Genomic DNA, 15,343 nt, shown 5'->3' on the forward strand with positions numbered 1-15,343 from the left:
ACTATCACATATAAATGTACAACTTAATGAGAGTTCATTCTTTTTAACAAATGTTAGTTGGGTAGAAAGAAATAAAAATACTGAAATCTAAGTCTGGGCTTTAAATTTGAGAGGTAAGCAAACCAGAAAAGCATGGATGAAATTTAATTTGCTTGATTTAAAAGCAGAAATTATGAACATACTTTTTAGAGATAGAAGCAGATAATATATCCTTAATATTACCAGCCAAATTTGAAATGTATACGTTAAAATATATTATTAAAGTCACATAATGATCATTCCTACAGGAATAATATGAATTGGTTACTGTTCTTAAATCTTTATGGAGGGGTTTTTGGACTAAGCCATGCCAGATTAAGAATGTAACAAATATTGAGTAATTTGGTATGTTCAACAATTGCTGTGGGAAAGACCCAGATTATACCAATGATTCAGGTATGCACATTCTTTGTGGATACAGTAATTTTATTACCATATAAAAGAGCAGCCTCAAATCACAATTTCACTTGGTTTAGTATAAAGAACTAACTTAAGGGATTTATTCCAATTCAGGAATTTTGCTACACATACCCCTTAAATACTGTCAACTTTTAACTTTTTTTTTTTTTATTAAAAATCTGCTCTTCCCATTAATAAGAAATTACTTAGGGAACATCGTCATTCAGGCTACATTTAACCAAACAAATCTGTTTTTATAAACTCTCTCTTCATCATACTTATAGAGTATTTAAAGAGTAATGCAATTAAGAAATAAACAGTATCTGTTCAAAAAGGAAATACATACTGGTCTAAAATAATTATTTAAAAAAGGAATTAGATGCCTTTTCTTCACTAGTAACAAGCATTCCTATTCCTTCCGAGACCATATTTCATGTCATTTCACTCTGTTTTTGTGTCTTGGTTATCTGCCATCACTCTCTATCTCTCCCCCCACCCCTGGCCCCAACCTCTGCTATTTTAGGAAAGAAAAGTCAAGATCTTTTTATATTCCCCTATCAACCATTCCTCAGTAAAGACACTAATTTTGGCTTCTTTACCATCTGATTGTTGGGGGTGCTCTTTGTTACTAAAACACTAAAGCGTATGACTACTTCCAAATTCTTCTGGTGCACAGGAAGACTAAACTCTATTCCAAATAGCAAGTACCAGATCCATAAATCCAGTATCACATTTTACTATTTCCAAACTGGTGCTATCAGAATTCTCAAAGAACAGATTAATATTATACTAGTATTATATTTATATATATATATATATATATATATATATATAATTATAATAAAAATATAACATTAATATCCCTTATTCTCAGGAACTAGAAAACATATACACCACAGTACCAGTACTATAAAAAAATGACTTCTCATAATAGCAATTTAGTTCAAGATACCCTACACTTCCCCTACAAGGAAAAAATAGTGTTACTAACACAGAGTGTGTCTTACCCACACACATATAAGTTCTTATGTTTACTAAAGGTTATCCAATGTTCAGCCTATAGAATTTAGTTCATACAGAATTTTGAACAATATATGTGTCATTGTTAATAATAATAATAAAAAAAAGCGCCATACTCCTACTGATACACTTTTGGACCATCAATCTTTCTGGATATCTGTGATAATTTCCTTTACTTAGAGCCATGTTTACGACTGAAGTATATTTTATATATATACACACACATATATATAATTGTACAAACAAAATTTATATATTTATAGCACATATCAGGATTCACCACTTAACATTCACAATTTATAATACTTAATCAGTGGTCATTAGCAAACTACACAAATAAAACCATTAACAAGATATAAAGATATCTGCCACTAAGGGATCCTTACAATCAGGTTTTCAACAATCTTTTGGTTGTAGTTGACAGTTCACAATTGCAGCCATTCATAAAAGAGTTCCAGGAATGTGGCCTACTGAGTTCACATTGGTCAGCTATCTGTGGAAAACGATCTGTACTGTGTTCCCTTACCAAAAGGGCCAGTAATATTTTGCACCTCTCCCCATTTACCAAAAAGGAGTCTGTTAAGTATGTCGGTAATTCAAACAAGTTTTGTAACTTGCATTTAAAAGTGGTTTTTTATGAACTATATTTTCAGCCATTATTATATTCTGCAGTTTACACAAAATCAGTTTGAAGAATCAACAACTGACTATAAGCCTTTCCAGTGAGAAAGGCTAGAATATATAAACTTTATGGCAATTAATAATATAGAGTCAACAGGCAGTGCTAACTGAACTTTAAAACATTTTCTGGCTTTCTATATACAACCGTCAGCCCTTTAAAAGGTATATTACTAAAATGTATTAATATATAAGTCTTCTTTTTAAAAAATAAGTCTCAAAATGAAGCCTTGTAATGGAGCCAAAATCACAAGATAAAGTTTTCAATATATCAAACTAAAGAACCTCATTCATTTTTGTTAATCTTCCATTTTCCTTCCTTTTCTCAAAGAACTAGAGTATGTTTACTAACGTATTAACTTTTAAAAAAAAGCTGTTTACAAATTTTTAAGATCTGAAATTTGTCAACCTATTCACAAAGTTAAAGTCATAATTATTCAAAACTTCTCATTCCGTTTTATTTTGCATTTGAATGACTGCAACTAAAATTATATGCAGATTTTAAGAAGGCAACCCCAAATCACCATATTAAAATTATTTTTGTTGGTACACTTTCCTCAGAAACAGTCATCTCCGTAATTTAAACATATGCCTAGAAAAACCATGTTATTTAATTTCAAGCATACAATTTAAAATGCCCTCTTTTACAAAGGCTTTCCACTAAAACCAAAAAACCAAAAAACTATTTCTACTTAATGGATTTATTCCTTCACCAGGTGTGTTGGTCCACTGACAAAATAGTCAAATGTGTAAGATTACATCTTGAAAACTAGCATGTTAAATTAAAAACCAATGAAAGACTACAACAAAAATTAGAAATGCACATTTGATAAGTAATGCAGATTTTTAAAAGACTGGGTGGGGGGGGAAGTAGCATATATTTAATATAGGACATTTTTGATCCACATACATCAAAACCCCTGCACTGGATTAACTACTGCCAATTGATAAGAACAGATACGGTAGTATCTGCAGCTCATTCACCTTCCGAAATAAAATTCTTAAATTATTAACACTTTTAATAAAGTAAGAGGATAAATAATTGCATATTTGAAGTCAGTCATACCCTAAAGAATACATCCCAGAGCTTCCATTTGTCAACAGATCTCTCTGCTTCATGCCACATCATCATCTTAAAAAGTTCTGGGGAATGTAACTGCATATGCTGTAAACTGAGAGAGGTGTGAAGAGGAGAGAAAAATACATTTTTCATTCATGGATATGCATGTGTTTTACAAGAAGGGGGGTGTGGTTTGGGAAACCACTCATCATTTCTTGAGATATGGAGGCAATGTTCGTACAACAGGAACAGAGAGGCAAGCAAATGGTTATTTACCAACCGACCAGAAAAAAATTGGCTTTGGGCAGCTAGAAAAGGGAAGATACCTGTTGCCTCTTACAAAAGGTGAACAAATAAACTCAATCTGCATTTCAGGTGTGCCCCTATGTGTGAAAACTGAAATATGGGAGATGTAAAGAGGGATTTTTCTGAATGGCTTGTGGAATCAGTTTCTTTACTTGGTAGTCCCGTCCATATAAAATTTCTCAATGACTAGCTAGCTGAGCTCACTTAAGGACATGTGGTATTCTCTAAGAGTTCTCAAATGGAAGAAAGACTCCCAACAAGCAAGTCACCTACAAAAAAAGATGAACTTTGAATTACAAAAAGCAGAGAAGATGATTTCGGTGAGCACTTTCAAACCAATAGAAAGTATAACAAAAATACAAGGCTAATTAGAAATGAAAAGTTAAGAATGTGAAGGAACTCAGAAGAAACAGAAGAAAAAGCTTTAACAGATCTCATTGTTCTATGTACCAATTATTCTAGAAATCCATAAAAACATCTTTTAACACATCTGAAATTAACCTCGCTCAAAACAAAAACCCCAGCAAATAAATGCCTAACTGTAAAGTACCTGAAACTTTCTCTGTAATTTTTTAAATGTAATTTTAAAGCTTTGTAACAAGTTGGTTTTTAAAAATTTGCAATATATGTCAAATTTTCCTTTGACATTTCCTGAAAACCACTTAAAAGCTTCGCTGAACCATAACCAAACATCGGCTGTTGTAGAATTGGTATGGCAATACACCAATTTTCACTTAAACCATTAAAAAAGCATCCCTTAAATAAAGGGAGCCAAATGATAACTGTTAACACTTTTACTATAAAATTACTTTAATTTCAAGAACTAGATTTTACTACTGTCAAAGTTTTATTTCATACCTCCCTTTCTATAGTTAAAAAAAAAAACTGATGGAAGATAACATCTTTCCAACACACTTTTTTTTTTACTTAAAAAAAAAAAAAGGATCTTAACAAAGTTACTGGGAAGCCTCCTGACCTTCTATGTTCTTTTATTTAAAAGGCTGGAGGATGATATGATCTTCAAAGCCAGACTTGACATTTCACCATTCTCTCTCCAGCTTTTCCAGATACACTGGAGGAGATTCCTTACATGGATCTTTCCCTACTAGAGGACCTCTGGTTTTCCAGAATGGAAAACTTCTAATTTTATATCTTAGTCTCCAAACTCACACTGACAAAACTCTCTGCCATAAGTGTTCAAGTGGTATTGTTACCTAAGAAAAGGACAATCCTAGGGGCATATCTACTAGTTACTAAATATAGAGAATTAAGCCTAAATCCAACTTTTCTGAATGAACAAATGTGTCCTTATCCAATTCAGTGCTTTTAAATGACTGTGACAAGACCAATTCTCTATTACACCTTTACATTAGCAATCTAATGCCTTTTCAAGAATTGACAAACCAATCTTACTAAACACAAAATAATTTTTATACTTAAAAATGCTAAGGGCCTCGAAGTGAAAAAAGAACTCTTAAATTGCATTCTAAACTACAATGTTTGGTCAAGCATTCCTACCAAAAATTTAAGTAAGATTTCCATACCTGTCTTCATCACCATCAACAGGAATAGCTATGCTGAATACAGAGGTGGCCAGACTGTTCATAGGTGTTAACTGAAGGGGGTTTGCCAGGGCATCTGCAACAGGCGGCTTCACAACAGGCTTATTTTCAGCAATGAGAGAAAGTGGTGGTTGAGGTAGGGGTTCTGATTTTCTTCTAGTATCGTCAACTTGCCCGACTGAAGGTTGGGTCTGAGTCTGAAACTGGCTTAGGTCAGACTGTGGTAGACTTGTTGGTGCACTGGGTGTGCCTTGCGCTAAGGGCAGCCCAACATGCTGGATTATGCTGCTGCTCCTGCTGACTGGCGTATGGCTGCTCAGCTGCTGCGACTGGACCAGAGGCGCGGGTACATTTGGCATAGTAACAGAGGTGGTAGACACACTAGGCACGCTTGGAGCGGGCACGGCTGCAGGCACGTTTGGAACTCCGGGCAGTATGGCGTGGGGGCCGCCAGGCAATGCTGACGGCGCACCACTGCCACCCATCTGCGGCGGAGGCACGGACTGGGGCTGCCCGGTCCCAGGGGGAACCAGGCCTGGCGGCACGGCGCATCCCACAGCAGCCAGGGGCACTCCGGCCGGCTGACCAGGAGCAGTCTGTCCGCCTGGCGCGGGTCCCGGCCCTGGGGCCACAGCTTCACTGGGCAACGAAGACACGCCCATTATCTGCGCACCCACCGAAGAGGCATTCTGGCCGGTGCCCATTGGAAGGCTGGCAGCCGTGGCGAGGCTCGCAGCGGCGCCGGTGGACGAGGGCTGCGCGGGGCTTGGCGGCTGCAGGCCGGCCACGTGCTGCTGTAGGTACTCACTCTGACCCGCGGGCTGGACTGGCAGCAAATGCCCAGGCGGTAGCTGAGGCTGGGGGTACGCGAACGGCTGGGGCTGCTGCGTCGCAGGAGCGCCGACGGCCGGGCCCGGCTGCTGCGGCAGGGGCACACCCGGCTGCGTCAGGGTTACATTCGTCAGCGGCAGCCCCTGTCCATTGGGCCCCTGCGGGAGGACGCCGGGGCCGGTTCCCTGGAGCTGACTTGGCTGCGGGGCTGCCATCATTTGCTGCGGCCCGGCCGCCGCTGCCGGGAACGGCGGCACTGGAGCCGCGCTTTGAACCACAGCCCCACCTACGGGCGGCGGTGGCTGTGGCTGCCCAACGCCAAAACTCTGCGGCTGGGCCGGGGCGGGCTGGCTCATTTTCTCCGACGGGGGTAGCTGTGACACAGCAGTCAAGGAACTGTCAGTTCCCGAGTCGGGCCCGTGCGCCCCCTGCATGGAGGCCACCACCACCACCACCGACCCTCCGGTGGCGCCCAGGCCGCTGTCCCGCTCCGCAGTCTGGTCAAAAGTATTGCTGTGCCTAATGCAATCCCCGGACCTGGTCAGGACGCTGCTGTCTGAATCCCGCTCATAGTATTCCATACACGTCCATCGGCCGCGGCGGTAGGGCTCCCCGCTCCCGTGGTCCAGCTTGATCACGCGAAAACGGGAACTACAAGTGGTGGGGGGCTGTGATGGGGCTGCGGTCCCTGGCCCGGCAGACGAGCCCGCGACCGGGGGGGCGCCGGGTGCTCCCGAGGAAGGGGCCGAGGTGGCGGCCGCCGCCAGGGTACTGGCCAGCGCCCCAGCCACGCTCCGGGCCGAAACGGCTCCTCCTCCGTTGGCGGGAGCAGCCGCCGCGGCCGCCAGCTGCCCGTCCAGGAGAAGGTTTGGGGAGACGGTCCCGGGAGTCTCTGCATCCCCAACATTGTTGAGCGTCTCTTCGGAGGAGCTGCGCTCGCAGACCTCCTCAGGGCCATAATCCGTGGCCCGAGAAACGTCGAATATCTCGGAAGAGACGTCCTCTGTACGTGACTCGTCCGGGTCGTCCAGGCTCTCAGTGTCCTCGGTGATGCTAGTGGCCACCTGGGCCGTGGTGACACTAGTGATTTGGAAGCAGCTCTTCTTCTTGGCCGGCATTTTGGACATGGTGAGGAAGGCTGGAGGGCAGAGAGGCACGCCGGCTCCTCTGAGATCTTGCCGGAAACCAGGAAGGGCAGAGCAGCGGCCCCCAAAGACAAAGTCCGAGTCCGCGCTGGGGTCTGAGGCCCGCCGCTGTTAAGAGTCACTGGCTGATCCGGACGCTGGCCGCTCTGTGAGACATCCTCCTCCCCGTTTCCTTCTGAGTCGATCTCTACGGCTCTGCCCCCGTCGCACTCGCGCGGCGGCTCCTCCTTCCTTTCGCCTCCCGCAGCCGCGGCGCCTCAATTCAATCCCCTCAGCGGCGGCGCGAGCGCGATACCAGGGGCGGGCCGCCTGCTTCCTCCTCCCGTCTCCGGGGCCGCCGTGGTCAGTCCAGCTCGGCGCTCGGCGCGGTCAGCAGGCCTTGGCTGGGGGTGGGAGTGGGAGGGCGAAGGGGAGGAGGAGGCGGCGGCGGCGTGAGGGGCGGTGCTGCCCCGCTCAGGCTCCTCAGGCCAGTGCCGGCGTCAGCTCTGGGCTCCGGACGCTGAGGAAAGAAGGGGAAGGAGTGGCGACTCTGGAGCCGGGGATTCCTGATTCAGCCAGGAGCCGCGGGCTGGGACTGGCTGAAGGTCCGCGGGCGGGCGGGCGACGGAGCTTCGGCGCGGGCGGGCGGCCCCCTCCCCGGCTTTAGCCGGAGCTCAGCCCCAGGGACATGTCGACTGTCTCTGGCGGAAACCCGCTCCGGGGGAGGGGAAAGCCGGCTCGGTCCTCCCCTTACAGGGGGAGCCACCCCGCGGGCGGGCGGCGGCAGCGACGGTCTCGGCCTCCCCTCGCGGCTCCTGAGAAGAGTGAGGGGCGGCGGCGGTGGTGGCGACTGCGGCCGGCTGGCCGGCGAGCGGAGGCGCTCCGGCTGTGTGAGGTAGCGGTGGTAGCTTTTTCGGCTCCTCCTCGGTGCGCCCGGTTCGCAGACCCTGGAGAAACTGAAATTCAAACTGCTGAAGCGGCGACTGCAGCTCCCTCCCCTCGGCCAAGATGGGGCTGAAATGGCCGCGCCAGGGATGCTGGGAGAAGCAGCAGCCCCGCTGCCGCCGCCGCTGTCGACTAAAATGCCGCCGCTGCCGCAGCCGCCGCCAGCGCCGCAGCCGCCGCCGTTCCGTGACGCACCGGCGTCGTGACGTCACCGCCCCGCCCCCTCCGGTTTCCTGCAGTTTCGCGTGGAGGCTTGAGGGGGGAGGCGGTGGGCGGGACTAAAGGTTAAAAAAGGGGAGCGGTTTTTTTTTTTTAATTTAAAATTTTTTAAATTTAAAATTTACGCTGTAGGTCGTTAAGAATTGAAGTGCTGAAGACTCTTCAATTCCAAGCCTAGAGAAGCTTACAACCGCGCCAATCGGTTTTGTTCCGAGACGCTGGAAGACTGGATGGAGGTCATGTGCTGTGTCTAATGTTTAGCAAAATCTTAGAGAAACAAGGGCAATAGAAATGGGGGTTAGGGAGATTTAGTCAGGATACAGAGGGAGACCAATGGAGGAACCGAATCACTTAAAAAAGTCTTCTGAAAATAAATGTTGACCACTGTAGTCAGAGGAGTGAAATGTTGAGAGAAATGGGGATGAATAACCAAGAATAGCAAGCCAGATTGAGTCAGAAAACTGATCTTTCATCCAGAAATTCTCTCTCCAACAATGGCATCAGGAGATGGTTACTTGCCCAGGGTGAGGTCAGTTTAAAAAAAAGATTAGAGGTTACCAACATATCCCTAATTTTCCTGAATTTGCTGTGATTTCAGCATCAAAGAGTTCATTTAAACTCTTGAGACTGTTTTTACTTTCAGCACGAAATCAGCTTATGGGCTCCATAAATGCAGAACCTACTGCGTGAAAAAGTTACAGTTCTCTCTTTTGTTTATTCTAGAACTCTTAGTTGGAGCCAGAGTGTTACATGGTTTGAACTGGGCCATGAACAACCAGAACAAGTCAGAAAGCACCCTTTGCTCTCCTAGTACAGAGAGCAGCTATAAAGTACTGGATATTTTATCATCTTTTAGCTACTTTCTAGCAAAAGAAAGTGGGAAGGCCATTCTTTTAAGCAGTTAAAAAAAATGAAGGAGGTGGCTCTTGAACTTTGACACACTAATACATCATTTAAGTAAAATCTAAGAAATCTTGCCGGGGGGTGGGGGGGGCGGAATCAAGATTTCATATCACAGCTTTAGCAGTCATATCATTATGACTTACGTAAATCAGTTAATCGCTATACTCAGTTCTCTAAACTTTGAAGAGTAGAAATACTTTTTATGCCAAAGGATATTTTGAAAATGACAGTTTACAGAAAATTTTTAGGTCCTTAGATGAAAATAACATACAGACACATGTCTTTTAACCTTAGAAACCATGTCCTCCAAACCCAAGTGAACGAGGTCAGGATGTAGAAATAAGACCACATAATAACATCCCTGTTTCTTAAGAAGATGGGAGAGAGTAAAGGAACAAAGTGTAACATTATGCTGCTATTGTGGCCGAGATAGCTAATGGAATGTTTCATTTCTAAATCTGTAATTTCAGTAATTGTTAGAGATATTTTCCATTTATAATAAGTTAGATCAACTGGTTAAATCCAATATAAACTTATGAGAGCTTAATTTAACTTTGGATTGATTTACCATATTGTTAAAAATGGTGATCAATTTTGGAAAAATAAGTATTGGATGCCTGCTCGTCTCATTATATTATTACATAAATTTATTGATTACTTGTTATGATAATCTTAAATCACACACTTAAAAAATCTAAAGTAATCTGTAAAATGATTTCTCCTTAAAGAACACATTGAGGATTTATTATGAAATGAAAGTAATGACAAACATAATTTAGAAGAGATCAGTAAGTGGGCTATATTTTTGGTAAGAATGAGGTTAAAGATGTTAAAGACATCTTGGCCTAAAATAAGATGTGTAAAGTTAAAATGTTTTATTTATATGCTTAAGGATTTCTGTGTGAATAAAACAGTTCTCTTGAAAGTAAGTTTTCCAAAAGTCTTAAAGGCCCTGGCTTCTTTTATACATTTGCTCCTTAGAAATGTAGAGAATTTATTGCATAAAATTGCTATGAAGAAATGATAAAAATTCTGGTTGTCACAAACAGGTTTGAAACCATTTTACAGAGGAAAAAAAAATCATAGAACTGTCATCAGACTACGCAACTATGTAATTCATGGTTGGCCTGCAAAGGATTAAAAGCCTCCACATAACTAATTAAAATGATAGGAAACCAGATGTACGAGTCAGTATATATGCTCTGTGTATCTGTGTGGAAAGTTGACAATAAGTAACATGGTAGCCTAACTCACTGGAACTGGAGAGATCTCTGGAGTCCCACACTTCAAGACCAGGGGTCTTAATGCAAGTATCCTGGCTCCATGCTTACACCCAAAAACCACATGTGGAAATGTGGGAATCCTTGATTACTGCTCCAGAGCACCCAACTTGACTGTCCTACTTCTGGTACTTCCCTCAAAGACTTACTTCAAAGCCATGTATGGGAGGTATGTTTGGGAAGAACAATGCAGGGGGAAAGAAAAAAATAATTGCAACAACTTAGAAACTAAGGACAGTTTCCACTGATGACCAAGAAAACCAAAACCAAACAAAGCGAAACACCACAACTACTATAGCGAGATTTCATCTTTTCAGAGTATCATGCTCCAGATTCTACTAGGTTATTATCTAACCATATCAGTACCAGATGGTAAATTGTTTCATAGTCACAAGATCCTGGAATGTGAACTGTAGATACTCAAGAAAACCTTTTTTATTTTTTCAACAAATTCATAATACATTTAAAATAGTAATAGTATGTTATCTCAATACTCTGGGATAGAGGAAAAAAAAAAAAACATGTATTTTCAGGACATGAAGCAACTACCTAGCCAAGAGAAGTGGTCCTTAAGCGTTAATACTATCTGTCAGTGACATTTATTGAGCCCTCCCTGTGTGCATTAAGAATTGGACAGCCTGTATCCTAGCCAACAACTTTTTCTGGGATTTAGAAATAGCTTATGTTTGCTTTCTATGTTTTTATCACCAAATTGTTAGATAAATATAAAATGGGGGGTGCCTGGGTAGCTCAGTCATTAAGCGTCTTCCTTTGGCTCAGGGCATGATCCTGGTGTTCTGGGATCGAGCCCCACATTGGGCTCCTCCGCTGGGAGCCTGCTTCTTCCTCTCCCACTCCCCCTGCTTGTGTTCCCTCTCTTGCTGGCTGTCTCTCTGTCAAATAAATAAATAAAATCTTTAAAAAAAATAAAAATAAAATGGAGGACTAGTTTTCAGTTTCCAAAAGCATTTGCTAGAAATAAGTATCAGTTGCCTAGACAAGTAGCTCTTGATTTATTACTGTGATTTTCCTGGGGTTCCATTTCTGGAACCATATCTTACTAATAACCCCTTGCAGTGAGGCCATTGTGTAATATTATCTGAAAAGCAAATAACAAAAACAAAACAATAACAACAATAAAAATAACAACAATAAAAAAAATGAAAGAAGACTAAGCCTAGTGAAATTCCATAAATACTTTTATGAAAGAAAACATAATCTGATTGAGATGCACAATCTTTTCATTCCTTGAGAGTGAATGAAGTGTGTAAAATTGTCACATTTAAGGAAAGTTCTATTAGTTTTATAAAGTTTGATATACTGTGAAACAATAGTATCTTTTTTAATAGCGAAGATTCCCTTAAGCCCCAAAGATGTTTGAAGTTCAAGCAAAATGTAGTAATCTGATGGAAGAAAATAGTGCATTTTGAACTAATAATAAATATAATGTCCTATTAAAGTCTGTTTTCTTCTGTTACGGCACTTAATTTAGAATCTAAAATATTATGTTGTTCTGAAATCTAGCTTAATGCTGCAATGTAGGGCAACTTCAGTAGAAAATTGATCAGTAATTATATTACCTTTAAATATATATATACATTGTTTGTGACCAGTTGGGATAAAATTAAATAAATCTACATTGCCTAATTGGAGAAAACTTGAGATCAAGAGTAAGCTTCAATTTTGTTGTAAACTTTTTTTGTGACTGTTGACAAGTCTGTTAATCCCTCAATTTCCCATCACTAAAAAGAAGCAACATTTTGGTGATGAGATGTTAAAACTACCAATCCTACTGAGAGAGTAGAAAGAAAAAGATAACACATATAACAGTGTTTTGGTGTCTTTGGAAGAAAAGATGGTAACTCAATGTGATACTATTGGCAGTAATATTTTCAATGTCATTTGTTAATTAAAAAAGAAAGTTCCTTGGGGTGCCTGGCTGGCTTAGTGGGTAGAGCATGCAACTCTTGATCTCAAGATTGTAAGTTTGAGCCCCATGATGGATGTAGAGATTACTTTTTAAAAAGTCAAATAAAATAGGGGTTCCTGGGTACCTCGCTTGGTTAAGTGTCCAACTCTTGGTTTTGGCTCAGGTCATGATCTCATGGGTTGTGAGAGGGAGCCCCAAGTCCCACTCTGCCCTTAGCAGGGAGTCTGTTTGAGGATTTTCTCTCTCTGCCCCTCCTCCAACTTGCACCCCTCCCCCCCATCTCTCTGTCTCTCTCTCTCAAATAAATCTTTAAAAATAAATAAAATAAAAATATTTTAAAAAGTTACTATGTATACACGATTTTATGAAGAAGCCATATTGTTATAGATGAGGTAGTTATTTAAAGACATTTAATGGGATATCCTTTGGTAAGATGAATCATCACCATCTATTCTGCCTTTCTTGTGTATGTGAATTTGGTGTAAGCACAGTGTAATTATGTATTGCTTCAAGTGGTAGTATACCTGTAATTCTAAGTTGTAACTTTAACACACACAAAAGAACATTGAAAGACATTGCCAATTTCTAGACTTCTAGGATATAGTTCATTCTGTATGTTACTATTATCGGCTTATGAAGTTCAAAAAAATGTGTTTGAGTGTAGAAACTTGAATGAACTGTATGTAGACATGAAGCATGGTCTAAGTGTTGACTGATAATCATGGTTATTCTGACCTGGCTGATTGTACTAATTTAAATTCATAGGAACCAATGGTTGACAGGCACAAATATAATCTTGACTATTTTGTATTAGCAGTTATAGTTTAATTCCAAAATAACTAGCTCTTGACTATTTTGTATTAGCAGTTATAGTTTAATTCCAAAATAACAAAACACTTTTAGTATTTAACTTTAGAATACTTGAAATCCTACTTTGCAGCATTCATACTTATTAAAAACTCAACCTGTGATCCATGTTTGCACAAGGATTTGGGTGTTACTTAAAATGGTCATGTAATGAGCTGCTTCTCTGCAAATTAATTTTCATTCCTCTACCCCATCTGTAACCTGGGATCTTTGGAGAAGAAGGAGGCTAGTAAGAAATAAGGAAATGGGGGAAAATTCAAAATCAAGGTGAAATGCTAACCATACGGCCATTGCAGTTTTGGCCTTCAAATATCTAAGGAATAATCAAACAGTATTATCATGACACCATTCTGTGACATTTACCTCTTTTTAACTAAATTGACTAAATAAAAATATATGTTCATCTTCAAATAGAGTATTTTTTCCATCCTCACCTCATTTCTTCTGGATTTTGATGCTAATTTTTTGGATATTGCGTGTGCTTATTCAGTAGCTGATATATTTCTAGATTTTTAGTTTATAAATATTTCATTCATTCTTGCTTTACAGGTTCTCCATCAATACCGGGGTTCTACCCTTTAAGGAAAGAAGATCAACCCTTTCACAAAAACGCATATTTTAAAGAAAGATAAATTATATGATAATGATTCATTCATATTTCCACGTATTCTCCATTGAGTTTCTTTAAGCTTAACTACTTGTTTAAAATAATTTTGCTTATTAGTATTTCATTTGCAGTATTTTATTTTGATAAAAGAAAAAATTTCTCCTAGTAAAATCAAGCTTATGTTCTTTTTTTTTAAAGATTTTATTTATTTATTTGACAGAGACAGCCAGCGAGAGAGGGAACACAAGCAGGGGGAGTAGGAGAGGAAGAAGCAGGCTCCCAGCAGAGGAGCCCGATGTGGGACTTGATCCCAGAACGCCGGGATCACGCCCTGAGCGGAAGGTAGACGCTTAAGGACTACGCCACCCAGGCGCCCCCAAGCTTATGTTCTGAACAAACAGCCCCAAGTATCTCCTTGTTCCTTCATCTAACATATATTTAGAAGACTACTATGTGCTGGCCTCTTTGCTAGGCATGGGGAACAGTTGTGAACTAGACAAGAAAAGTAAAGTCTTTGTTCAACTCGGTCTTATATTTTAGTACAGGAACAGATACTAGAAAAATAAATGAATAATGTGGTAATTTCAAAGATTCATGTGTTAAGAAGAAGCAAAACAACAATGGAAGGTGGGGGCAAGGGCATCTTAGGTGTCTGGCAGGTAGGCTCTTTTTCAATAGCCAGCATTTGAGAAAGAGAGGCAGGTACAGGACACTGGCCCTGTGGTGGAAACCAGTGTGTTGTGGGGAGGGCACTGCATCCGAGAAGTAGGCAAGCACCAGATCTTATGGACCTTGTTGGCCAAGTGAAGGAACTTGTAGTTCATTTTAAACGTAATGGGAAGCCACAGGAGGGTTACAAGCAGATGATTAACATGATCTAATTTGCATTTAAAAAGAAACCTCTCTGTTTTCTTAACCTCTCATAGTTTAGAATATGTTGTGTACTATGTTCAGAAAGATCTATTAAAAAATAGTCAAAGATAAGTTTCTTTTTATATGGCAATAATTGTTTGTGTCATACCAAACTGGTAGAAATATTTAACAATCTCTGACATTTTTTATATAGAGATTTAACAACTTTGTGGCACAACAGCTCATTAAATACCTAGTAAGAGGGAAGTCTTTTTCTCAGTAAAACCTTAACTAACTTAAAGTCAGTGATTTTGATTACTGAAGAACTTGAAATGCCCCACTTAAAAAAAACCCCAAAAACCCAACTCTGAACAACAGCAAAAAAGAAAGCATTTTGTTTAAAGGTAATTATTAGATAAGTGTGATAGAACCACCTGACAGAGAACTTCTAACAAGTTGAGCTAATTTTAGGGAGGCTCAGGGCTGAACCTCATTTTTCCAATGAGATAAAAATATACATAGATAGGGGCACCTGGGTGGCTCAGTCATTAAGCATCTGCCTTCGGCTCAGGGTGTGATCCTGGAGTTCTGGGATCGATCCCCACGTCAGGCTCTTCCGCTGGGGGCCTGCTTCTTCCTCTCCCACTCCCCCTGCTTGTGTTTCCTCTCTCGCTGGCTGTCTCTCTCTCTGTCAAATGAATAAATACAATCTTTAAAAAAA

General features: G+C 41.1%; 1 protein-coding gene across 4 annotated transcripts in view; it reads right to left on the reverse strand.

Moving 5' to 3' along the window:
* TSC22D2 (TSC22 domain family member 2) overlaps positions 1-8,130 on the reverse strand; it is a 53,346-nt gene extending 45,216 nt beyond the window's left edge. For 2 of the 4 annotated variants that reach the window (XR_004626632.1, XM_034664752.1), the window contains exon 1: positions 5,047-8,130. Coding sequence is in view for 2 of the 4 variants with exons in the window: in XM_034664752.1 (XP_034520643.1) it covers positions 5,047-7,022 (1,976 nt within the window). In the remaining 2 variants the exon portion in view is untranslated. Of the gene's footprint in view, positions 1-3,202; positions 3,309-5,046 lie in introns of all 4 variants that reach the window. The other 2 variants (XR_004626631.1, XM_034664758.1) reach the window with 2 other exon arrangements.
* Between the last annotated feature and the right edge of the window lie 7,213 nt (positions 8,131-15,343).

This window comes from Ailuropoda melanoleuca, chromosome 1, assembly GCF_002007445.2.
Source record: "Ailuropoda melanoleuca isolate Jingjing chromosome 1, ASM200744v2, whole genome shotgun sequence".
In the NCBI taxonomy this organism is placed as follows: Eukaryota; Metazoa; Chordata; class Mammalia; order Carnivora; family Ursidae; genus Ailuropoda; species Ailuropoda melanoleuca.